Source organism: Macaca thibetana, chromosome 15 (genome assembly GCF_024542745.1).
Source record: "Macaca thibetana thibetana isolate TM-01 chromosome 15, ASM2454274v1, whole genome shotgun sequence".
In the NCBI taxonomy this organism is placed as follows: domain Eukaryota; kingdom Metazoa; phylum Chordata; class Mammalia; order Primates; family Cercopithecidae; genus Macaca; species Macaca thibetana.
In genome coordinates this window covers 89,683,258-89,709,920 of record NC_065592.1, presented here as the reverse complement: position 1 = coordinate 89,709,920, position 26,663 = coordinate 89,683,258, and the positions used below count along the sequence as shown (strand labels likewise).

At 33.9% G+C, this 26,663-nt stretch overlaps 1 protein-coding gene across 4 annotated transcripts in view; it reads right to left on the bottom strand.

Moving 5' to 3' along the window:
• VPS13A (vacuolar protein sorting 13 homolog A) overlaps nucleotides 1-26,663 on the bottom strand; it is a 247,441-nt gene that overhangs the window by 73,342 nt on the left and 147,436 nt on the right. For all 4 annotated transcript variants that reach the window (XM_050761071.1, XM_050761072.1, XM_050761075.1 and 1 more), the window contains exons 40-51: nucleotides 26,307-26,399; nucleotides 25,456-25,812; nucleotides 24,409-24,510; nucleotides 22,816-22,974; nucleotides 22,392-22,647; nucleotides 20,906-21,066; nucleotides 11,948-12,051; nucleotides 6,861-7,143; nucleotides 4,491-4,886; nucleotides 4,120-4,224; nucleotides 3,848-3,994; nucleotides 100-228 (exon numbers count right to left, since the gene is read on the bottom strand). In XM_050761071.1, the coding sequence (XP_050617028.1) occupies nucleotides 100-228; nucleotides 3,848-3,994; nucleotides 4,120-4,224; nucleotides 4,491-4,886; nucleotides 6,861-7,143; nucleotides 11,948-12,051; nucleotides 20,906-21,066; nucleotides 22,392-22,647; nucleotides 22,816-22,974; nucleotides 24,409-24,510; nucleotides 25,456-25,812; nucleotides 26,307-26,399 (2,292 nt within the window). The remainder of the gene's footprint in view (nucleotides 1-99; nucleotides 229-3,847; nucleotides 3,995-4,119; nucleotides 4,225-4,490; nucleotides 4,887-6,860; nucleotides 7,144-11,947; nucleotides 12,052-20,905; nucleotides 21,067-22,391; nucleotides 22,648-22,815; nucleotides 22,975-24,408; nucleotides 24,511-25,455; nucleotides 25,813-26,306; nucleotides 26,400-26,663) is intronic.

Genomic DNA, 26,663 nt, shown 5'->3' with positions numbered 1-26,663 from the left:
ATAAAATACCAGTCAGTATATTTTAGCTTTTCTAATGATATATGCCAAAAACACATACCACACACACACAAAAACAAACAAACAAACAAAACCACTTACCTCGTTATCCAGACGCAATAGAATACAGTTTTCTTGCTTGTTAAAATATATCCTTTTGGGAGGATCTTCACTCCCTTCAACTTGAATAAGAAGTTTACTAGAAGTATCCTCAGGCCAAAAGGGGATACACTAAAATATACATTATATATGTTTATAAAAATAAACAGATTTCACCATAAATACACAAATCATCTTAATATTCCCATCAGAGTACACTTAAACTTTAAAAAATCTCTTTTAACACTGCTCTAGTTATTGGGTTGCTTAAACAGCTGTAAACTTTCAACTTGAAGATGGGTTGTCACTTGTCAGCACTATGCACTCAAGAAGCAGTGGATAGCAAATTGAAGAACTATGGTAAGTGAACTGCTGGCGAGAAAAGAGACTTTAATGTGGTCATGATCTTACAGAGAAGGGTTGAAAAATCAGCAAGAAACCTGAGCTGAGAACTGGGACACAGATCAGGTTTAAAACAAGTGTACATTCAGTTACTAAAAATCAAAATCAGGTATGAACGTTGGAAATTAGGCAGAAGTCAAAGTACACAAAAATGGTAAGTCAGAACATATATTAAATCTAGCATCTGGTTGTCAAATAAGGGTAAAAAAGTAAAAGTAGTATTCAAAGTTCAGAGTAGGAAGGAAGTTCGGAATTTTACGAAATAACTTCAACATGAGTGATCTGGAAACCAAACTAAAAGCACAGGAGATATTCAAGGTACCAGAAAGAAGACTGGACAAAAGAATCTAGAAATTGAGCTAAAAGAACAAGAATGAAGAACAGCCTTGTCTGTAAGCTATTAAGTCAACTCCTGACCAGACTGATCCTTTCATATATTTCAGTGAGACTGCTCATGTGTGATACCTGATCATCATTACATGACTTAAGGACAATGTAGCAGAATCTGGTTGTTATAGCTAAGTATCTTAGCTTGTTAAAGACAGTTTTATTCAACCATAAAATGGAATTAATGGAACGAGATATGAGACATGCTTAGGAATATAATCTGACTGTGCACAGCCAGGGCACTGCAGTCTTAAGGATTCAAGCAACCCTGTCCCAAAGCTTTTACCCATGTCTGCATGCCTAGCCCAGGCACTTCATTTGGAGGCTCTTTATGAGAGCTTTGCGGCAGAGGCCTTCCTTGGGAGCTCCTGCAGGACCTCTTTATCAGGGAGACAGGTAGAGAACTGGGACACAGATGATCAGTTTAAAACAAGGGTATGGTCACTTCACAAAAAGTGAAGACACTTTTTGTCTACTCTCAGTGCTCATTCCTAGCTCCTCCCCTTTGTCCTACTCCATTCCCCAGGTCCATAAAACTGCTGGACACCGTTCAAGGTTTCATAGACAGTGAGACAAGCCCCATGTCTTGTGCTGATCCACTTGACCCTTGTCCAATGCCATTCCAGAATAGGTGGTAACTGTGCTTTCTCTGATTTGGCCTCCTGCTTACACAGGTTGAGTATCCCCTGTTCGAGATGCTTGGTACCAGAAGTGTTTCAGATTCTGGACTTCTTTTGGATTTTGGAATATTTGCATATATATAATGAGATATCTTGGGGATGGTACCTAAGTCTAAACATAAAATTCATTTATGTTTCACATTCACCTTATACACATAGCCCAAAAGTAATTTTATACTATATTTAAATAATTTTGTGCATGAAACAAAGTTTGTACATATTGTACCATCAGAAAGAGAATGTGTCACTATCTTAACCACCCATGTTGACAATCTATGGCTGTGTGGCATCACCATCATTCCTAACTCTCAATTTGTGTTACCAATAAACAATCATTTTCTTACACTTACTCACACATAAGTACCTAACAGTTAAAAAAAAATGACAGTTAAGAAAGTGAAAAAAATAAAGTGTCAGGTGTAGAATTTTTCACTTGTGGCATCATGTTGGCACTTGAAAAGTTCTGGATTTTGGAATATTTCGAACTTTGGAGCATTTTTGATTTCATATTTTCAGATTAAGGATGCTCAATCTTTACTATCACAGTAAGTGATTAAAGGTTTGACTGTTACTTTCATTGTGGCTTGTCTTAATCAGCTACTCCAACACCTGGCAGCTCAGCTCTCTCCTCCTCAGCTGAGCTCTTGACAATTGCTAACTTTCTCATTTCCTCGAAGTCATTGTTCAAATGTGACTCCAATGAGTCCCATCCTAACCACCTTACATAAAATTAGAGACCACCCCTGGCTCTCGAACTCTTAATATCCCTTATCCTACATTAGACTTTCCCACATTAGACTTGTCACTTTGAAACATACTATATACTAATTGATTATGGTATTATTAATGTTTCCCCCTTACACCCACTGAAATGTAAACTACATAAAGATGGGGACTTGTGCCTTTAAATAGTATATTGCAAGTCACATAAAAATAAACAATATTTGTTGAAAGAATGAATAGACTTGAAAAAAGGTGAAATTTCTGGGAATAAGAACTATAATTATTCAAATACTCAGCTGAAGACTTACATAGTAGTTCAGACACAGCAAAAGTAAAAAAAATTGAAAGATGTATATGTAGAACTTACCCAGAATGAAGCAAAGAGAGTTGGAAAATATAAAAGAGCTATTAAGAGACATGGAGGATACAGTATGAAAGTCCAACATGTTTGATTTAAAGGCTTAGATGGAAAAAATGGAAGAACGGAGGAGAGGCAATATTTAAAGAGACAGTAGTAGCAAATTTTACAGAAAGCATGAAATACTTTAATCCACAGATCTAGGAGTAAAGCACCTCAAGCAGGGTAAATAAAAGGAAACCACATATAGACATATAGCAGCGTGACCGCAGAACATCAAAGACAAAGAGAAGAAAGACTGTGAAGGCAGCCAGAGAGATCGATCGATCGATCGATCTATCTATCTATCGATCTATCTATCTATCTATCTATTTTCTCCTCTTCTCTTCTTCTCTCTCTCTTTCTTTTGCAATTGCAAGATTTAATAGAATGAAAACAGAGCTCCCATAAAATGGGAGGGGACCCAAAGGGGGTTGCCATTGCCCCATGGAACGCCTGGGTTTATATCCCGATCACTGTCCCTCTCGCTGTGCTCCAGCCAGAGAGATTTTTCTAGAGACACTTATGGTATTTACCTTCAAAACCAGCCCTAAAGGAAATGCTAAAGAATATACTTCAAGAATAATCCCAAAAAGGATGGTTTTATATGCAAAAAGGAATAATGAATAGAAACAGCAACACTTCTCTAATCCTAACTTTTAGAATAAAAGTTCTTCAAAAATAAAATATTCCATCAACCTCTGTCAGTCATTCAGAAAACTCTTATCCAAAGGTTTAATGATGGCACAGAATCAACATTTCTTCTAAGTTACTACTCTCCTCAAGTAACTAGAGAAGAGTCTGGCTTAACCTACTCTCTGAAGGCATTCCTAATAGCTTCCTAGAGAGAATAAATAATTTCCGTCTCTTTGATGCATTTACACCTTATCTAGTCTTTGGCTGCTGTATTTAACCAAAGGGGTTAGTAATTGTTAAACGTCTACCTCCCTTAACAAGCTGGGCATTCCTAGTTATCTAATTATTAAAAATTGAACCTTGCCATCTATCTAGAGCCGGGTACAAATATTCAATGAAGATTTATGAAACTAAAACAACATTGGAGTAACAGGAGAGTTAAAACATTACATGGTGACTTTAGGTATCTAACATTAAGGAGAAAATAGAATCCAAAGAGGTATATTTCTGAAATTCATCTACCTACCTGCTCCAAATCAAGAGAGAGCCATTTATCAGTTCCTTCTTCAGCCACTGATATACGGTATTTGCTTTTGTTTTTAATCATATAAAAAGGGGTAAATGTCACAATTCTAGTAATGTTAAAACTGCTCAGGTCTATAGTGACACCAACCTAAGAAAAATAAAATTAACAGCTCAAAAACTGTTATGTATCATAACATCCTTATAAAATTTAATTAAGTAGTTAATAAAACATTTAAAATAAACAGTTTCTTGATAAGCACAGAATGAACTCACTTGATAGTCCATTTTCAGGCCTTTACATTTAACAGCTCCATGACTACCAACAGTATCAATTGAAAACTGATCGGACAATTCACTATCAGTTACCATAAGTTGAACCTAGGAAAAAATATTTCAAATACATCACAATTTAGGTACCCTTAAAAATTCCTGCTTAAACTGATAAAAATTAGTTTTTAGCATAAACAAAATATTACATTGTTAATGCACTAAACCTTTATAATATTAAATTCCAATCTTTTTGGCCTCAAATATTTAACAAGTTATTTCTATCCAAGTTTCATAATATTTATTCCTCAGAACTTTAAAACTAAAAATCGACAAGCAAATAAAGTCAAGGGAAAAACAGAATAAACAATGCATACCTTATTGTTATTAAAAAAGTGATTTGGCTGAAAAGAAAAGAGAACTGGCTTTTTATAATTAGGTGGATGCTTTCGATGAATTCCGTCTGCTTTGTACTGTAACATGCGACCAGTTTTGTTGACCATCCAATAAGGACTATGAAATGCCACAACTGTCTGACCAGTATTATAAGTCATATGGACAGCAATATCTAAATCAGTCTTTTCCATTTCTGTAATACAGGTAAAATTGACAAAACTAATGTCTTGCTGATTAGGCTTTATGTGATATTCACTTTTCCAATCGTGATTGAGATAGTCAAGTAATTTTAAACGTAGCCTGGCTTTATCCAACTGTACAGTACAAATCTGGGCTGAATGTCCTTCACTTAGAGTAAAAACTGAATTTTCAATTCCCTGTAATAAAAAAAAAAAAATTTAAATGTTGCAGAATAATATGCCTCAAAATTCTATTTATCTATTCCAAATGCTGCACAAAATGCTTCTGAAGCACCTATCAGAACAAGTCAGAAGACTTACATTCAAGTTCTAACTTTGTCAACTGTGTAAATCTCTACACAGGATTTAATCTGAGATTTGAGCTACTGTATTCGTAAAATGTTCTAAATGACTTACTTCAAAGGACAAACTGTGAAGATTAGATTAAATAACATAATGGGAAACTCCCCTGGAAATTATAAACATAAAACACTACAATTGGTAAAACAACAACAAAAAGACAATCTTAACCACTAGTGATTTTTGTTTTGAAAACAAAACAAAGTAAAATGTGGGCAAAAACTGATGGTAATCCAAAATAAGCAATCCCTACTACCTCCACAATCCCTCATCACCCATTTCCAATCACTGTTTATATTATTACATCATATGTATCTCTCTAAGCTGCTCATTTCCCTCGACCCACCCTTCTATTATCTTAGTTCATGTCACTATATGACCTCTCAGTTTAAGAGTCTCCTAACCGCTCTTGTCCCCTCTAGTCCCTTCCCCATACCATGGCTCAATTGTCTTTCTAAAGACTGATCATATCCTTTGGAAACTGCCAGACAGAATGTGATCACTAAAAGCATCCAATTAAAAGTTCTATGAGAATAGAAACATAAATTGACAGTATATCTGAATATCTCACCAGTTTTTCCAGCATCTCTGTCTTGTTCTCTTCCTATTATTATAATATAGGAATCTCTTCATCTCATGATTTTAAATTAATTAAAGCAAAGGTAAGGAGTTCTTGATTTTTTACAAGTTAAATAATATTCCACAAAATAACAATGGTGGTGGTAGTGCTAGAGTGATAAATAAATGGCAACCCTTGTCTGTCAGGCACTGTACCAAATCTTTTACATATACAATCTAATTTGATTTCCCCCATGTCTTAACCAAGCAAATTTTATTATTCTTATTTTATAGACTACAACAAAAGATTTACAAAAGCAATAAAGCCCGCTTAAGAACATACAGCTAGCAAGTGACAGAGCTAGGATGCAATTTCAAATCTGACAGCAAAGTACAAATTCTTAACCATTATGATAATTTGTTACTCAATATGGAAATACACATTTAAAACCATAAATATGTTAACTTTTTCCTCCAAAAGAGACATTATCAGAAAAGTGTAAACTGCTGGGTGTACTGGCTCGCGCCTGTAATTCCAGCACTTTGGGAGGCCAAAGCGGGAGGATCACTTGAGCCCAAGAGCTCAAGACAAGCCACAGTGAGTCCCTGTCCCTACAAAATTAAAAATTAAAAAAAGTTATCCAGGCATGGCATGCATCTGTAGTCCCAGCTACTCGGGGGGCTGAGGAGGAAGGATCACGTGAGCCTAGAAATTTGAGGCTACAGTGAGCTATGCACTCCAGTCTGAGCAACAGAGAGAAAGCAAAAAGTTTGTTTTTTTAAAAAGCAAACAAATGGTAATTCTAAAGGTAAAATAAACCTATAATAGATGACAATGAAGAACTACTTTCTTCCATTTGATAAGCCTCGCAAATGAAATATTCACATAAAACCTTAAGATGTACGGATTCCTATGTTATAACAACAGGAAGAAACCACACCATCTGTTAAAACAGAGTATGTAAGAAAAAAAGCAACTTTACCAAGTATATAATCTTTTAAGAAAATCAGCGCTAAAAGAATACAATATAATGTAGCAGGCTTTTTTTGTCACTGAAGTCTAGTTCTTAAATGTTATTTCAATAATAATTCTCATACTTGTTGCAAAAGAATATCTGCATTACCTGTTCTTTACTAGTATTCTAGTATTCTAATTTTTATTAGATCTTTAAAATAGTTTTTATTGTTCTTAATCTTAAAAAACTGAAACTACAAAATCAAAAACAGGAAAGCACTAAAACAATTTGCCGATACCTCTATATAATAAGCAATTTTGTAAGGAAGAAGATTTCGGAGCAGGATAGGTGGCCACAAATGCATTATGTATGGTAAATCCCAACCATCTTCTGAATACACTGATAGAGACGTTAAATTATCTTTTTCTGGAACAATATTAATGAGAAATGATTTCTTGGAAGGGTTTTGAGATCTACATTTCTTCTTTAGAAGAGCACCATCATTTTTCACAATCTCTTCAAAGTCAATTCCTTCACACCTTTGATAGTCCTCATCTTCTGGCTTCAGAAAAAGGAATGATCTGCATGAGATTAAATGATACAGTTTAAAATGCTTTAAAGGAAAACATATTAAAGTATATAATTACAGCTTTAGAATAACAAACTTACCTCCTTTCACAATATTGTAATAAATTTTTATATTTTCATATACCTTTTAGATATAAGTAAGATAGATAAATAGATATCACCTTAACTTTCTGGAAGCTCATCAAGTTGTCTGACTTTTAAGAGGAGAATATTTTTCTTACAAACTTGCTATCTTAAAAGTACACTTATAAGATAAATGGTTTCATATAAAAATACATAAATTGTATCAGTTATATATGCAAAGCAAACCACATAGAATCATCTGTGACTTGTACATATAACTGCAAGAATTTGGCTTTTCTGGATATGTGGGCCTAAAAGGAAATAAATGCCATGACTGAATTCATAAACTAAAAAAATTACTATTGAAAAAATAATCACAAGCTTTCCAACATTAATCAAATGAAAGTTTTCAATCGATATTTAACTTTATTAAAATGTGGGCCATAGATGCAGAAGAGTGTTTTTCTTTGTTTGTTTTTACAGCAGTATGATATTGTACTTTATTTTTTTTTTTTCTGCTTTAGCGTTTTTTTTTTTTTTAATTATACTTTAGGTTCTGGGATACATGTGCAGAACGTGCAGGTTTGTTACATAGGCATACACATGCCACAGTGGTTTGCTGCACCCATCAACTGATCATCTACATTAAGTATTTCTCCTAATGCTCTCCCTCCCCTTGCTCCCCAACTCCCAACAGGCCCCAGTGAGTGATGTTCTCCTCCCTGTGTCCATGAGTTCTCATTGTTAAACTCCCACTTATGATTGAGGACATGCAGTGTTTGGTTTTTTTGGTTCCTGTGTTAGTTTGCTGAGAATGATGGTTTCCAGCTTCACTCGTGTCCCTGCAAAGGACATGAACTCACTCTATTTTATGGCTGCATAGTATTTCATGCTGTATACGTGCCACATTTTCTTTATCCAGTCTATCACTGATGGGCATTTGGGTTGGTTCCAAGTCTTTGCTACTGGGAACAGTACTGCAATAAACATATGTGTGTATCTGTCTTTATAGTAGAATGATTTATTGTAGTTCTTTCGTATACAGCCAGTAATGGGATTGCTGGGTCAAATGGTATTTCTGGTTCTAGATCCTTGAGGAATCACCACACTGTCTTCCACAATGGTTGAACTAATTTATACTCCCACCAACAGTGTAAAAGCATTCCTATTTCTCCACATCCTCTTCAGCATCTGCTGTGTCCTGACTTTTTAATGATTACCAATTTAATTGGCATGAGATGGTATCTCATTGTTGTTTTGATTTGCATTTCTCTAATCACCAGTAATGATGAGCTTTTTTTCACACGTTTGTTGGCCGCATATGTCTTCTTCTGAGAAGTGTCTGTTCATATCCTTCACCCACTTTTTGATGGGGTTGTTTTTTTCTTATAAATTTTTTTCAGTTCTTTGTAGATTCTGGATATTAGTCCTTTGTCAGATGGACAGACTGCAAAAATTTTCCCCCTTTCTGTAGGTTGCCCGTTCACTCTGATGGTAGTTTCTTTTGCTGAGCAGAAGCTCTTTAGTTTAATTAGATCCCATTTGTCAATTTTGGCTTTTGTTGGCATTGCAGAAGAGTGGTTTAAGAAAATGATGACAAAATTATTGGTTGTCACATAATCTTTATATTTGAATATTACATTGTTTACATTTCAGCAATATTTTACACTTAATAATTTTTGAACCGACACTGTAGCCAAGAACAAACATTTCAGAAATATTTTTATATTTGTAAAAATTATTAGCTATAATTATGACACTGTCCTTTATAGATGAACAACAGTCAACACTATCTCCAACCCTGATTATTTTCCTAAGTTCTACTCCTAAAATGTTAAATATCTATGATGTATTTCTGTAATAATTTCTGATGGCACCTTAAATTTGCTAGACTGAACACTGAACCACTCTACCCACTTTTCTGCATGTCCTTTTTCAGTGACTTCCAGCTACTGGCACCCTGGACTTTGACACAATATTAGACTTCCTTCTTCCCTGACTGAAGCATACAAATTATTTGTCAAAAGAGTTAACAGATATAGCCTCTTCTACTTCTACTTCCTTCTATAATTTTCATTCTATTTTCCACTCTTACTTCTAACACTTAAAGGTAAAACCTTATTTTTTTCCAAATTAAACTAATGGTAATACACTTACCCAGTTTATCAAAACATTTATTGGACCTATTATGTACCAACAAGGCAAAATTGAAAACAAACAAATGAGTAAGATCATAATCAGGTGGGAAATGTAATGTTAAAAGAGAACTACTGCATTGTGATAGGTACCAAAACACATGTATAGAGTAGACTGAGGGCAGAGTGGTTGGCCCTTTCTAGACAGACTGCAAGGTGTTTGCAGAAGTGACAATTTTCCCAAAAAGGGTGTTCTGAAGAGAAGATCCAAGTAAGAGAAATATAAAAGGTCAAAGGAAAGTTCAAGGAATGAATGAAGAAAACAGGAAAGAAAGATAATCAATGACAGGAGGTTTTAAATGAGAAGATAGAGTGAATGGTCTTGAAACAGAACATCAAATGATCTGAGACAAGAAGAAAAAAACAGATCAAACTAATAGACGGAGATAAAATTTATAAAAATGGAGCAAGAAAATCAGAGAGCAACCATCTAACTGTGAACTTAAATTATCTTTCAAATTTTATCTTCCAACATGTACTCTACATTCCAATGAATTCCCAACTATTCCTTATAACACTATGCTTTCATGCTTCCTTATCTTTGTTCATGCACACCTTCTTCTTAGCCTTTTCCATCTAATCTCCATATTACTATATTACATGTTACTGTACTTCATGTATCTTGCCCAGGAGTCAGTCATTAATCCCTTTTATGTTTTCCATAGTTTTTGGCAACTGTAACACTTTCTATAACTCTCCAAAACCCACTGTTTCCTACTTCATACACTTATGTAATATATCCATCTTTTGATGGCAAAAGTCACATGCAATTCTTCTTGGTATTGAGTGTCTCATCCACAGAAAACCTTGATAAATATTTGTTAAATTAATAAAAGAATCAGTATATTTAAATTCTATTTAAATATTTTAATAAAATATAAATTGTTTTCCTATATTTATCTGCATCTATACTTATCTGTACCATTAATCTAAGAATAGAAACAGAATAGAGAAAGATAACTGTTTGTTAAGACCTCACATCTTAAATATACGTGCACCTACACTGAAGTACTAGATTAAAAGAATACTCGTGAGTTCGAGACCAGCCTGACCAAAATGGAGAAATCCCGTCTCTGCTAAAAATACAAAATTAGCTGCGCATGGTGGTGCATGCCTGTAATCCCAGCTATTTAGGAGGCTGAGGCAGGAGAATTGCTTGAATCTGGGAGCTGAGATCCCGCCATTGCACTCCAGCCTGGGCAACAAGAGCGAAACTCTATCTCAAAAAAAAAAAAAAAAAAATGCCTAATGAAAACTCCAAGCTGGTTAGTCACTAATAGTTCTAGTTAAGATGAAGTACTTAATCAGTAACAATTCTCATTAAGATGAATTAATCACTACTAATTCTCATTAAGATAGATTAACTATCATGTAACAAATTAACATTCAGCCTTGGAAAAAAGTATAAAGGCACTGTTTCCTCTACTACGGAGAGAGAGACAAAATATATACCAGAAATGTATTAAAAAGTAGAGTATCATTAACTTTTATTATCCAAGAAGAAAATGAAAGTTCTTCACAGAAATTTTTAAATATATCTTACATGTCATATTTAATCTAGTCTTGTAACCCACCCCAAATCATCTCTAGAGCAAGATCAGATATTGTAAATGACTATTTTGTTGTTCTCTCAACAATACAATTCTTTCCCTCAGCAAGTCTGAACTAAGCAATAAAACCCTCATTAGATTTAGCAGGTCGATCTATGTGAAAATACGTGCCTAAAACTGCTAGACTGTCTTCAGAGCATTGAGGATCCCATTCTGAACTTCTGGACAAGGGAACAGGTAAGCACTGTTTGCAGTTCTGCCTCTATCCTTCTGTAGCACTGAGGTAAGTATCTATTTCTAGTGTGTATTCTAAAATGGTATTTAAACAAACTACAATGCTTAATTCTGAGGAAAGTTTTATTCTCCAACAGGGTTAAATTTCCATATAAGAGATTATTTTCAATTCCAGATTACATATCTTGACTAATATTTACTTGTTACGATATAAATCTGTAAGACTAGCTCATATTTTGTTATAATTTTAATATTTTCTTAAAACATATCTTGTATCAATTTTAATTACTTTAAAAATTTAAAATTAATGTAGTATATACTTCTATTTACAACTCCATCCCTGAACAATGAACAAATATGAAAAGGATAAAATATTCTGTTTACTAAAAGAATGTCAAAAAAATTGTATTATAAAACCTTTGAGAAGTAAAATTTACTTCATAATAGTATAAATTCAGAAACCATCAGGCATCATCTATTAGACATTTTTAAAACTCTTAATCATATGACTATGCTTATGATGCTTATATTGCAACAAAAATATATTTAAGAGAAAAGTATATATAATGTGCTTGCTATAAGTTATTACAATAAATTAAATAATACTTCTTTTTTAAGATCTAAGTGCACTGAAACCTACATGAGTTAGATGAGCTATTAGCAGGATGGATTTGATCAAAGTTATCCATGTGAAATCAGAAACTAAAAAGTCTACAAGAGATCTCAGAGTAAATAAAATGATAAAGAAAAAATACCGGTAAGATCCTAATGGTATGTTGAATTCATTTTCAGGTGAGGCAGTTCCCAATAAGGTATCCCCTTCGTAAACAGACAGTGGGACTGAAAAATGATTTCTTATCTGGGAAAGAAAAACAAATAATATTTAGTATCATTAATCTAAGAATCTACAGATGTGTAAAAAAAAGTCCATGTAAATATCTTAACAAAGGAACTATCAGGCAATATTCATCTTGCTTATGTAAATTAGAAAAGAAACAAACATATTATTTATCCTAAAACAGACAAGAAAAATTTCTACAGTTTTATATAAAAGGAATCTCAAAAACAGACTTTAAGTATCCTACAGGGGAATAAGATAATATCTCCTTCACTTTAGGATAAAGACTAATTTGTTTAGAGATATGTTTTTGTTTAGACAAAAATAGTAGAAAAAAATTCATAGAAAAAAATCAAAATTTTAAATATTTGTATGGTAAAAGTGACAATCTACAGGCTGGCAAATATCTGTAATATACTTGACAAAGGGTTTATAACCACTACATACTCAAAAATCCTAAAAATCATTAAGAAAGTTGCAATCAAGAGGAAAACAGGAACAGAATGTAAACAGGTGATTCACAGAATGGAAAAACTGACCAATAAAGAAGAAAAGATACTTGACATTACTAGTAATCAAGAAAATACAAATTACATTCATAGAATATCTTTTAATACCAACAAACTGCAAAAATATCAGAAGTATGGTAATATCAACAGTTGAAAATGATGCGAACAGGAACTCATATACACTAGTGGTAGAATGTATATTGATAAAATAACTCTGAAGAATAATTCGACAAAAACTTAGTAAAAATGAAAATGTACTTTCTTCTTAGCAATTCTGCTCCTAGTGCCATACCTAGAGAAATGTTTACACATGTGTATTCATTTATTGTTTACTACACTCACTCAAGACACCGATGTTCACTGCACCACTGATTTTATTATAAAAAAATGAAAATGAAAACAATCTCAACAATGGAAAAATAAGAAAATTTTCTTCAAATTGATATAATCATGTAACATCATTAAAATAATGACCTATGTATCAGTATATGGTTACACTTATATTATGTATCAGTATATGGTTACACAAATATTTGAATGAAAACAGAACATAGCATAACAAGGTGAAACAGTGTAAGACACTAAAAACACAAGTATGTACTTTCCACTTTTTAAAGTAGTTTTTAAAATATGGTACTAGAAATATACACAACATATCACCAAATTGATATTGCCTCAAGGAAGAAGGAAGGAGGGAATGTGGACTAAGGAGGGAAACCAAACAGTTGGCTTCAACTTCATGCATTTTTTTTAAATTTAAGGGAACCATTTTTAAACGTCAATATTTTTAAAACTCCATGGTGTGGATGGAGACATCTGTATTATAATAAACTTCAAAGTCCACTATCAAACCAATAACCAACATCCAGAGCATTCCACAACAGACATTAACTATAAGTTTTCCAACATATTTTCTGATTATAAATATAATTCCAAATAAATTTCACATTCAACTTATCACTGATGTAAATGGAGCCTATTAAGAAACACATGCTTCTAAATGGTGCCTGTTTGGAATGTGAAGTTACTTACCAAAGTCTGATATTGCTTCCTTTGTTTTCCCTTTCAATTTAGTGTGGAAATAGTTGGTTGGAAGCTGACAATAAACTAGCAGCTGAAATTTCAAGGAAAGATCAAAGGTCTGGAAAACGGAATGAGCATAAGCTTGAAAAGTCTAAGGGAGCAGAGGAAAAGGGAACATCCGTCTGTATAAAAGTGGGTGGGCACAGTGGCTCACACCTATTATAATTCCAGCACTTTGGGTGGCTGAGGCAGGAGGATCACTTGACCTCAGGAGTTCGAGACCAGTCTAGGCAATATGGTGAGACCTTGTCTCTACAAAATATTGAAAAATTAGCCAGGTATGGTGGTATACACATGTAGTCCGAGCTACTGGAGAGGCTGAGGTGAGAGGATTATTGAGCCTGGGAAGTCAAGGTTGCAGTGAGCATTGATCATGCCACTGCACTCCTGGGCGATTAGAACCCTGTCTCTCAAAAATTACAAAGATAAGAAAGAAACAAAAGCATGTTGCAGGTAAGCTATCTTGCTGGAACAATTCCTAAAGTTTATGATTATGCAACAGCAATATGATAGCAGAATGAACATAGATGTTAAAGTGAAACAAACCTGAGATAAATACTGGCAGTGCTAATTACTAGCTGTGTAACTGTGGGCAAATTTTATTTTGAATAATACCATTTCTCCTGACTATCAAAAGTAGTAAATTCATATATACGCATACCTTGTTTTATATGTTTTGCTTTATTGTGCATTGCAGATATTTCATTTTTTACAAATTAAAGGTTTATGGCAATCCTGTATCAAGCAAGTCTATTGGTGCCATTTTTCTAACAACATGTGCTCACGTAGTGCCTCGGTGTCATATTCTGGTAACTCTCACGATATTTCAATCTTTTCGTTATAATTATATGTGCTATAATTAATAAATGTGTGTGTTCTGACTGCTCCACAAATTGGACATTTTCCCCACTTTCTCCCTCTTCTTCAGACTTCTCTATTCTCTGAGACACAATACTATTGAAAATAGGACAATTAATAACCCTCCAATGACCTCTTTCAAATGAAAAGAAGAGGCACATGTCTCTCACTTTTAAATCAAAAGCAAAAGCTAGAAATGATTAATGTTAAAGAGAAGTGCATGTCAAAACCAGAGATGGGCTAAAAGGTAAGCCTCTTGCATCAAACAGCCAAGTTGTGAATGCAAAGGAAAAGTTTTTGAAGAAAATTAAAAGTCCTAACCCAGTGAACACGCAAATGACAAGAAAGTGGAACAGCCTTATTGCTAACAGGAAGAATATTCTAGTGGTCTGGATATGACATGATTTGACTACGTCCCCCACCCAAATCTCATCTTGAATTGTAATCCCCATAACCCATGTGTCAAGGGAGGAATCAGGTGGAGGTAACTGGATCATGGGGACAGTTTCCCCATGCTGTTCTCATGATGGTGAATGAATTCTCACGAGATCTGATGGTCTTATAAGTGTGTGGTAGTTCTTCCTGCATTCACTTCTCTTTCCTGCTGCCTTGTGAAGAAGGTGCCTTGCTTTCCATTTGCTTTCTGCCATGATTATAAGTTTCCTGAGGTCTCCCCAGCCATGCTGCACTATGAGACAATTAAACCTCTTTCCTTTATAAATTACTAAGTCCTGGGCAGTTCTTTACAGCAGTATGAAAACAGCCTAATACAGGATAGAAGATCAAACCAGCTGCAACATTCCCCTAAGAAAGGCCCTAACTCTCTTCAATCGTATGAAGGCTGAGAGATGTGAGGAAGTAGCAGAAAAAAAGTTGGAAGCAGAGGTTTGTTCACGAGGTTTAAGGGAAGAAACTACCTGTATAACATACAAGTGCAAAGTGAAGCGGCAAGTGGCTGCAGCAAGTTATCCAGAAGGTCTAGCTAAGATCACTGATGAAGATGGCTACACTAAACAACAGATTTCCAAACTAGACAAAACACCCTTCTATTGGAAGAACACGACATTTAAGACTCTCATAGCTAGAGAAGAGAAGTCAATGCTTAGCTTCAGAGCTTCGAAGGACAGTCTGAATCTCTTGTTAAAGGGATAATGAAGCAAGTGACCTGAAGTTACGCCAATGTTCATTTACCATTATGAAAATCCTAGGGCCTTTAAGAATATGCTAACTCTACTCTGTGCTCTATACATGGAAAAACAAAGCCTGAATTTGAAAGCACATCTGTTTACAGCATGGTTTACCGAATTTTTAAAGCCCACTACTGAGACCTATTCTCAGGAAAAAAAATCCTTTCAAAATGCTATTGCTCATTGGCTATGCACATTGTCACTCGAGTTCTGATGGAGATGTACAGGAGATTAATGCTGCCTTCATGCCTGCTAACACAACATCTATTCTGTAGCAAATGGATCAAGGAGTAATTTCAACTTCTTAATATTATATGTAATATTGTATATTTGACTTAAATAATATTAGTCTCATTATTTAAGAAATACATTTTTTAAGGCAACAGCTCCCATAGACAATGATTCCTCTGATGGATCCAGGCAAAGTAAATTGAAAATCTTCTGGAAAGGATTCATCATCCAGATGTCATTAATAACATTTGTGATTCATGAGAGGAGGTCAAAATAACAACATTACCAGCTGGTTCCAACCCTCATGGATGACTTTGAGGAATTCAGGACTTCAATGGAGCAAGTCACTGCAGATATGGTGGATACAGCAAGAGAACTAGAATTAGAATTGGGGCCTGAAGAGGTGACTGAATTGTTGCAACTTTCTTTAGAGAGAAAAGTATGAAGAGTATCTCATCCAGTGAGTGGCAAAAAATGGTATCTCATCCAGTGAGTAGCAAAAAATGGTCAGGCAAAAATGTATTATTCTGACTAATATATACATAATAATCAGAAAACCTCCAAATACTCATATTTATCTTTGGAATAGGTAATAACAAATTGTTTAGTAAAACAATTTTCTCATAATCTTTCTATATCTTACCAAATTCTACTTTAAAAACATCATAGCAGCATATGAAACATGAGAACTAAGAATTTGATAAATGAATAATCTTAACTGTACTCTATTTTTAATTCTAGAAAAACTATTTGCTCTATACATTTGAAGCAATAGAAATATGTCTATACAAAGTACCTGTAAGAAATTCAAAATTCACGTTCAACTATTTAACTAAATGGCAAAATAATCAACAGTAATGAGTGCGACTGTTAGTCACCTTTTAAAATAGTTACCTAAATAAAAAGTGAAAGAGAAGGGATATCTATTTTCAGCCATGCTAGAATAACAGGGACCAGATATAGCTTCCCACCCTAATCAACTAAAAAGCAGGAAACAAACAACAAACATCAAACCACAGTTTCAGATAAGGCACAATAGGCAGCACAAGGGAAAAACAAAAACAAAAACGAAAAAGCTACAGAAGCTATGACTACTCAGCTTGCTGTCTGGAGAGTGAGTTTCTAGTCTGCTGTGTGAGAAGCAGGCAGCCAAGTTGAAGAGACAAGATCTGAAAATCTGGGGAAGCCAATGTGACTGAAATTCACAGCATATTGTACTGGAGGGGAGAGACCTGCATGGAGAGGCAAAAGCTGTACAGACAGAATTCTGGAAAACTGAGTGTCCCCTCCACGTCAAAACTTCAGCTGAGTCATGACCAGGACATGTGCATATTATCTACAGCTCAGTAAAGATCCGCCTAAAAGAAACAGGAAGAACAAAGTCTGGTTCTGATATATACAGTAGTTTTAGGTAACCAATAAAAAATTATCAGGTACATTAAAGGAATGAAAAAAATACCATAATGAAAAGAAACATCAATAAAATGAAACAAACCTAAAATGACACGTAATAGAATTGGTAGACATTAAAACATTTATTAAAATTATATCCAATATCACTAAAAACTTAGAAGACTAAGTATGCTAAAAAGAGACACTGGAAAATAAAAAACCAAAAAAATTCATAGTACTATTGAGAAAAATATATCAGATGGCGTCAACAGCAGATTGGCCACTGAAAAAGAAAAGGGAAACTGAAAACAAGAGAAACTATCAAAAAAGAAATGGGTAAAAAGCTGAAAGGAAAAACAAACAGAGCATTACTGAGCTGTGGGGCAAGTTCAAACACCCTAATATATACCTAACTGGAACCTAAAGGAGAGAAGAGAGGGCGAAGACAGAAAAAATTTTAGAAACAATGGCAAAAAGTTTTCTAAAGTTGATCAAAACTATAAATCCATGATTTTAAGGTCAGTAAACCCCAAATACAAGGAACATGAAGAAAACTACACTAAGATTCATCATAACCAAATTGCTTAAAACCAATGATAAAGAAAAAAGAAATCTCAAAAGCAGCTAAAGAAAAGGTTGACACATTTTGTAGAAGAGCAAATACAGGAAAAAAAGCAGACTTCTGATCAGAAACAATGCAATACAGTAGACAGCAGAACAACATTTTTAAAGTATGGGGAAAAAACTCTGCCAATCTAGATCTCTAGGCCCAGTGAAAATATCTGTAACACATATATGTGAAATAAAAACTGAAAGAATTCATCATCAGCAGATCCACGCTGTGAGATTACTGAAAGAAAAAAAGTGATAATAAATATCAAATACAGTTTGTATTTTAAACCAATTTAAAACATAATTCATTAAAGAAAAATAGTAACTTGTATTATGGGGTTTTGGCTAACATACATAGACACGAAAATGTATGAACATAATTATCCAATGTGGGAGATGAGAAGTGGAAGTATACTGGTCTAAAGTTTTGATTCTGTATGTGAAGCGGCAAAGTACTACTTGAAGGTAGACTAATACAATATGTACGTAATAAAGCCCTAAAGTAATAACAACAACAACAACAAAAAAGGCAAGGAAGTATAAAGAGATACAGCCAATAACCAACAAGGAAATAAAATGAATTCATAACAAAAATGCTCAATTAATTAAAAAAAAAAGAGAAAGAGAAAACAAAAGGAAGATGGATGTAAAGAACAAATGAGACAAATAGAAAAAAAAAATAGCAAGTTTAAGCCCAACCATATCAATAACAACTTTTAAATATAAGTGGTTTAATTATCCTTGTTAAAAGGCACAGATTTTCAGATTAGGTTAAATAAAAAAACAAAACAAAACAAAACAAAACATAAGGTCCAACTACGTGGTGCCTACAGAAACCCCACGTTAAACACACTTTAATACACAGGTCCCCAGCCCTTCACCCATGGGCTGGTACCAGTCTGTGGCCTGTTAGGAAGTGGGCTGCACGGCAGGAAGTGAGCAGCAGGCTTGAGAGCATTACCGCCTGAGCTCTGCCTCCTGTCAGATCAGCCACAGCGTTAGATTCTCATAGGAGGGTGAACCCTATTGTGAACTGTGCGTGCACGGGATCTAGGTTATATGCTCCTCATGAGAATTTAACTAATGCCTGATGATCTGAGGTTAAATCCAGTACTGTGAGTGCTTGCCTGATTTTTGTTTCTTATGGTGTTTTTTTCTGTGTAGATAGTTGTTAATTTGGTGTCCCTGCAGGGGACAGGGACACATATGGGTGGAGCTTTCTGTTCTTGAGAAAGGAATCCTGAGACCATATGCCCCAGCCCCCAACCTGTGGAAAAACTGTCTTCCATGAAACAGGCCCCTGGTGTCAAAAAGGTTGGGGACTGCTGCTTTAATGAGTTAAAAAGTTAAACAATGAGAGGTGGAGCAAGATGGGGGAATAGGTGTGGTGGTGTGCACCTGCAGTCCTAGCTGCTCGGGAGGCTGAGATAGAAGAATTGCTTAAACCCAGGAGAATGTGGCTCCAGTGAGCCATGATGGCACCACTGCACTCCAACCTTGGGCACAGAGCAAGACTCAAGAAAAGAAAGGAAGAGAGAAAGACAGACATTGAAACTCTAGACCAATATCCCTCATGAATATAAATGCAAAATCCAACAACATACTAAAAGGTTAGTAAGACGTCATGATTATGTGAGATTAATCCTAGGAATGCAAGTTGATCTAACATTTAAAAAAATCAATGAATGTAATTCATCATACTAACAATTGAAAAAATGTATCCTCCTCTCACACAGAAAAGGCATCTGACAGAATACAAAAATCGACTCTGATAAAAACTCTCAGCACACTAGGAATAGACAGGAATGTTTTCAATGTAAGAAAAGGCATCTACAAAACTACAACACAAATCATGTTTAATGGTGAAAGAATGGACAAGGCAAAAACATAAGACGTCACCACTTCTACTCGAATTGTATTCTAGCCAGTGTAATAGGCAATATAAACAAGATAAAACACATCCAGATTGGAAAGGAAAAAGTAAAAATGTCTTCATTTGCAACTATCGTAACTATCTAAATCTACACAAATCTACTAGAATACGTGAGTCTAGTTAAGACTGCAAATAGAGGTTAATATAATCTGTATTTCTAAACACTACCAATGAGCAATCAGGATTTAAAACATTAAAAGACAAGCCAATTTTATCCAGATTTTTGACAAAATTGATAACCTGATTCTCAAGTTTAAAGAAAAATGAGAAGGAACTAGAATCCTCTGGAAAAAAATCCATATGGTGAAAAAAAAAACAAAATCTCAATTCTTAACCTCACACTGTATACCAAGGTTCACTCAAAATGGATATGTGGCATATCCATATAAAGATGACTACTGAGAAACAACATGTAACTGCATGTAACAACATGGATACACATGAGTTGACACACACACACAAAATTTTTCTGAATGAAAGTCAAACTCCATCTGTACTGTATTCAACTTATGTAAAGTCCTAGGCCATATAACTAATGTACAATGAGGACAGATCAGTGGATGCCTGGGAATGGGAAAGTGGGGAAATAGAAAATTTTTCTAAGAAATAAATGTGTTCATTACCTTGACTGTGATGAAGGTTTCAAAGGTGGATTTTTGTGTCAAAAGTCATCAACTTTAAATATATGTAGTTTATTGTACATACCTCAACAAAGCTGTAAAATTTTTTTTATTTCTCTAAGAATTATCTAATCAAATAGAAAGGATATAAATACATTACAAAGACCTAAAGAAAAACACTGATGAGTATTTATAAAAAACACCCTAAGAAGATTTTACAAAATATTCCTATTAAAAAATTATAAGAAGTATATCAAACAAATTCCTACCACTGGTCATATCTGAGTAGTGCAACTGCTGGTAGTGACTCTTCTTTTGATATCAGCTGTACTTCTGTTACGGTTTATATTCTTTCAGTAATAATTTGCTTTGGTGTTTTTCTCTTTTTTAAATTTTATTAGCACACAGATATGCATAACAGGACATCCCCCAAAATTGATCATTTCATACCTGCACTGGGGAGCGAATTGTGACCTTCTTACTTCCTTCCACTGTATCAATTTGACAAACAATAGATCTTTCAACTCCAGACTCTCTGTGTCTTACAGTGTACAGACGTCGTCCCACTTTTGTTAAAGGAATCTTATCAGCAGTAGAATGGTTAACAGGTGCTAAATTAAATAAGTATGTTTAAAAGTTTTTATTATAATTCATTAAATATTAATTTTACATGTTATATATTAGAAATTTCAGATGATTCTTAAACTTATAAATAATACTCACTAAAGTCTTCGGATATAGTCCGTAAAAGGGATATTTTAAGAAGCCACCATATATTTCCACAGCATTCATTAAAAAATCCCATTCAGGAGTTTAACCCAAGACAACAAGAGCAAACATTTCCAAAATGAGTAACGAGAGCAAGTACTATAAAATACAAGAATATTAATCTCTGGCTTGCTGTAAGAATAACCAGAGCATAATAGCTTTTGGTAGACACTGGTAAATATCAAGGTGACTACAATTTTTGTTTTTAATTTTTCCAACAACTTGTGTCACTTTTCCTTTATATCTTGGACTTGATTACACAAAATTTTATATATATTTACCTAAAACACATGTTGTATTGGGGATGAAATTACTTGCATAAATTTCATTTACCATCCCATTCATAAAAATGTAAAAAAAAAGAGGTAAAATTTATGAGAACATTAAGTACAACGTTATGACAATACCTGAAACACCTGTTACATGTTATTTTCTAACTAGAAACACAAGCAATTTTAGTAGCCTACCCTCCCATGTCTAATTAATCTTCTAAATGATGCCCTCCTCAATAACTACTTAAATGCCAGAGTATCAAAAAGTGGTGTAGGTGAGGCTTTGGGACTATTTAACTTCACAATGACTACATATTATGATAATTTAAGAATGTATATATTTCACCTCCAATAAAAATGAAAAACTTCTAGGAAGCAGAAAAGACAAAGGAAAAAACCTTCATCTCAATAGGCAGAACATTAAAAAAAAACTATTTACAAATCCTAAAACCATTAAAAATTGCCATTTGCATGAATTCAAACTTTGAATTCATTCAGTTGCAAAACTAGTGGAATACCATCAAGTGATACCAAATGTGAATAAAAGAATCCCCACAAACATCTAAACATCTATGGTCTATAAAAGCTGAACGAGGGCGAGATCTAATACTTTTCCTCCCAACAACAAAGCAGTAAATTGCCATGCTCTGAATAATGCAGTGGATAAAGAAAAAGTCTGGAATACAAAGTTTTAGTAATGACACACTGCAACCAAGACACTGCAAAGACAAAAAACAGCTCGTGACCTATTAGAAAGGAGAGTTTAAAAAAAAAAAAAAAAAAAAAAAAAAAAAAAAAAAAAAAACCTTGCTAAGATTCTACAAAAGAGTAAAATAACATGTAAATTGTAATTTAAAACAAAAAAGCCCCAGGAAGGTAATACAGCAACTACTTACTAAGAAGAATGAAGAAGAGTTTGCTGCTTAGGCTGGTCATTGCATTGAAATGATCATTGTCCTTGGTTCGGACATAATCCATACTTAAACTTTCTTCATTTTTCAATACATATGATTTTGCCATAGGAATGTTGAGTACACTAAAAGAATCACTTGGCGAAACAGAGATAGTAAGTCCAAGGGAATTTAAAATTATAAATGGTGCCAGATCCTTTACGAAGTCAGCTGAAGATCCAGTGGCAGCTTCTGTAAATGCCTAATAAGAAAGAGTTATCTTAAATAAAATGAAATGTGTAAAATTAAATGACAAGGAGAACAGTAGAGGACAAATGACAAATAACTAAGTCATTAAACTTCTTATTCAACAGACAGATCAACTCAGACAAGTATCTCAATATTTAAAATTCCAAATTTCTTTACTTACCTTGGCTAAATTATTTAACATTACAAGACCACATTTGGATAATGTAATGTTTAATTGGTCTTTTGAATGGAAACTAATGACAGTTTTATATTCTGGCACTTTGTAGTTTTCTTCTTCAGGATCTGACTCAACAATGGCCTTTTTGGCTTTCTTTTTCATCTAAAATGATAAATCACAGAAATACAAGAAAAAATTATTTCTAGGAACACAACATAACTAGACAAATCTCAATAACAACATTAGAGAGATCAGTACATTTTATCTTTTCTAATTTCAGTAAGTTCTACTGCCTTACTGAAATTACTTGGACATCAGCCAACTAAGGTCACACAGGACAGAAATATTAGAGAAAATAAATCATGTCATCCTCAGTGACAGTAAACTGGCAGATATAATTCAGAAGGAATAATAAAGACCTAGAATTACTATGTGTACCTGGCATCTGAATATAAAAGCACATACTTCAAAGCAACATAAAAACTCAGAAAACAGTAACTTAATGTATTGGTCATGCTAATAATAAAGAACAGAAACATGGAGACTTACAAAGGCAGGCAATAGCAGCAGAACAGTGTTATAAACCTAGAGCTCATAAGAATCAATACCCTTTACCATTTTTTAGGAGTCACAGATCCACTGACCATGTGTATTCTAACCTAAAAACCATCAAGGAATTCCTTTTAAAATCCTTCATCTAAAATATCTGGAAAATAAAATTAAATGATCTAATACGAAAAGAGCTCAGCATGCTAAGCTAGCCACCTCTGCTCTTACTTTAACTGGCTTTAAGCCACTGAAAATCTGTCTGCAGGTTGACCAAGTCATTATTAGGTAGGAAATACGTGAGTAATTCTGCAGTCTCTTACTTCAGAAGCAAAATTTCATCCATCTAAAGGCCCCGATTCTCATGATTATATAAACACACAATGTATTTCAAACAAATAATATACATTCTTGCACACACACGCACACATACACACCTCCCGAGAGGATGAAGGAAACTCAGGATAGACAACAACTTACAAAAGATGACAGAGGCATTATAGCATAGTGGTTTAGAGTGGATTTCACCCCTCTGCAGCTGGATTTGCATCCTCTCTCTTCCACTCTGTAGCTTATTACTTCAAGAAGTCTCTTAACCTCCCTGGTCTCAGTCCCTTCACAAGTCAAACTAGGGATAAAAACTCTATTTTCCTCCAAGAGTTGCTGTATCTGGCACATAATACTTGTTACATAATCGTATTAGAAGCATAGGAAACATTGGCCTGAGATTTGAAAATTACATTAAGAGGGCAAACAAGGAAGCATGTGGGCAAGGCCCATGATGAGACAATCTGAACTTTGTTGTGATTAAAATAAAGTGTCTAATATGGCATAAACATTCTCAATTTTGGAAAATTTTTTCAGACTTCAAATATACACTGATGAGGGAATGTTAATAAAGGAGGAAGCTATACATGTGCAGAAATAGGGGGTATATGGGAAATCTCTGTTCCTTCTTCTCAATTTTGCTGTGAACCTAAATCTGTTCTTAAAAAAAGTAGTCTTTTAAAATACATACATACATATATACACACACACACATATATATACCTTGATACCAAGATTCCATGGTCTAAAATCCTCAGTCTGATCAATTTCTAAGGGTTCAAGCAAAGGCTCCCATACACCAAACATTTCATTATAATAATGCACCTATAGAGAGAATTTTTTAAATTAAAAATGATTTACTATCCTGCTTCCCACCATGTTTTTTAGCCTGTTATTTCTTCTATACGAAAACCAGTTTACATGCCATTCAGTAGCTTCCTATAAACACTCCCTCAGCATTTTCCTCACCTGGCTAACTTCATAGTACATATTCGCTCTTCACAATTTAGTCCAGATAAAACCCCCTTTAAAGCATCTTTGCTTGATTCTACATTATATAAAAGTATAAGGCATATCTTTCTAACTCTTTATATTTCTATCAGAAGAGATTATTATCCACATATTCAGAAATTCTGTCTATATCCTCAAAAAAAAAAAAAAGATAATACTTTAACTCTTTTTTTTTGAGGCTGGGTCTCACTATGTCCCCCAGCCTGGAGTGCAGTGGCACGATTTCAGCTCACCGCAGCCTTGATTTCCCAGCTATTCTCAAGTGATCCTCCCACCTCAGTCTCTTGAATAGCTGAGACTACAGGTGTGAGCCACCACCATTGGCTAATTTTTTGTATTTTTAGTAGAGACAAGGTTTCACCATGTTGCCCAGGCTGATCTTGAACTCCTGGGCTCAAGCGATCCTTCTGCTTTGGCCTCCCGAAGTGCTGGGATTACAGGTGTGAGTCACTGGGCCTGGCCTCAACTTTAACTCTTAAAAAAAAGAATTCTCAATCTAATCAACAACTGTTGAATAATATATTACCTTTAAGTTGATAAAATCAGTTGAAATACAAACTTAATGTGGGGATGTACTTTAAAAGTGAAAGGACTGTATACATAAAAGCAATTATTCAAGGGCAAAATTTGAAAACTTTTTTCTAAAAGTTTTTGACCCAACATCATATTTACAATAAGCTTAATTTAAATAGCTACGTAAGATTCCATAATATTCCATATGTATCATTATCTGTTATAAAACTGGAAAAATATGCTTACTTCTAGCTCAAGCTGACAGTGCAGATTAATTAGGGAACTCCAGTTTTTGCCTTCCCCTGAAAAACGTGACTTTGCCAGAAGCATAGGCACTGTTCTATGACCAATTCCAGCCTCAAGAACTATAAAAATAGAATCAATGTTCATTTTTATCATCTCGCCTTTGGGTACCAATTCAGTTGTGGGAGCTATTTTTTCAGTTTCATTTGATTCTTCAAGAAACCACATTTTTAAAGTCTTTGTATCCTTCTTTTCCCATAAATGTGCAGTAGAAGAAGCTGTTTCTTCTGGGATGGTTTCCTTAGTTGTATACAGTGCTGAAGTTATGGTAATCATAGTATTTATAATAACTGGTGAAACCTAAATGGAAAAAAAACTAATGATAAATCTATACAAAATACTTTGAAACATACTACTTCAAGAAATATTAAATACACTTGCTGAAGGATTATGAGAAATTAAATATTGAATTAACATTACTACCACAAATAGTATAAACTATTGTTTATACAATTTTTTAAATTACCATAACTAATTGTGACTTGTTAAAATATTTACACGAATCTTGTAGATATTATTAAACTGATGAAGTATAAAATAATTTCAGTAATATTTATTAGGGATATTAGATGTTAACCTCACAAACGTATTTAATAAAATACAGAATAACATTCATCATAAAATGTGTATTAAATAATGTTACTTTGTAAATATCTCATAAAAATATATTTTCAAAAACACAGATACATCTATTTTGTTTGCCTAACAATGAAAAGACTTGCTATAATAACTTTCTAGGCTTTTCTACTTTTTTAAAATGCACTGAATATTCAAACGATTATATTTTAATTTACCTTTAGTGTCAGGGATTTTACTGACATATCAATCACTTGTGGATCTGTACCTGCCTGAGTACTTTGATAAAACAAGTCACAGGGCTGCAAAACCTATGAGAGAAAAATCAATACCACTAAATTAATGTTTAAATATAAAAATATTTCTATTTAAAGACTTTCCTAGTAATAGGTATGTCAAATAAACGAGTTAATAAAAATAACTATTTAAAAAGTTACTACTTAATACACTCCTTAATTGTCCCATAGGAAGGACCTCTAGAACCTAATATCTGTTGTATTCTTCCACAGTAATATAAGTTTTATCTGAGCAGAAGGTAGCTCGGAAAAAAATACCACATTCTCCAACCTTTATTG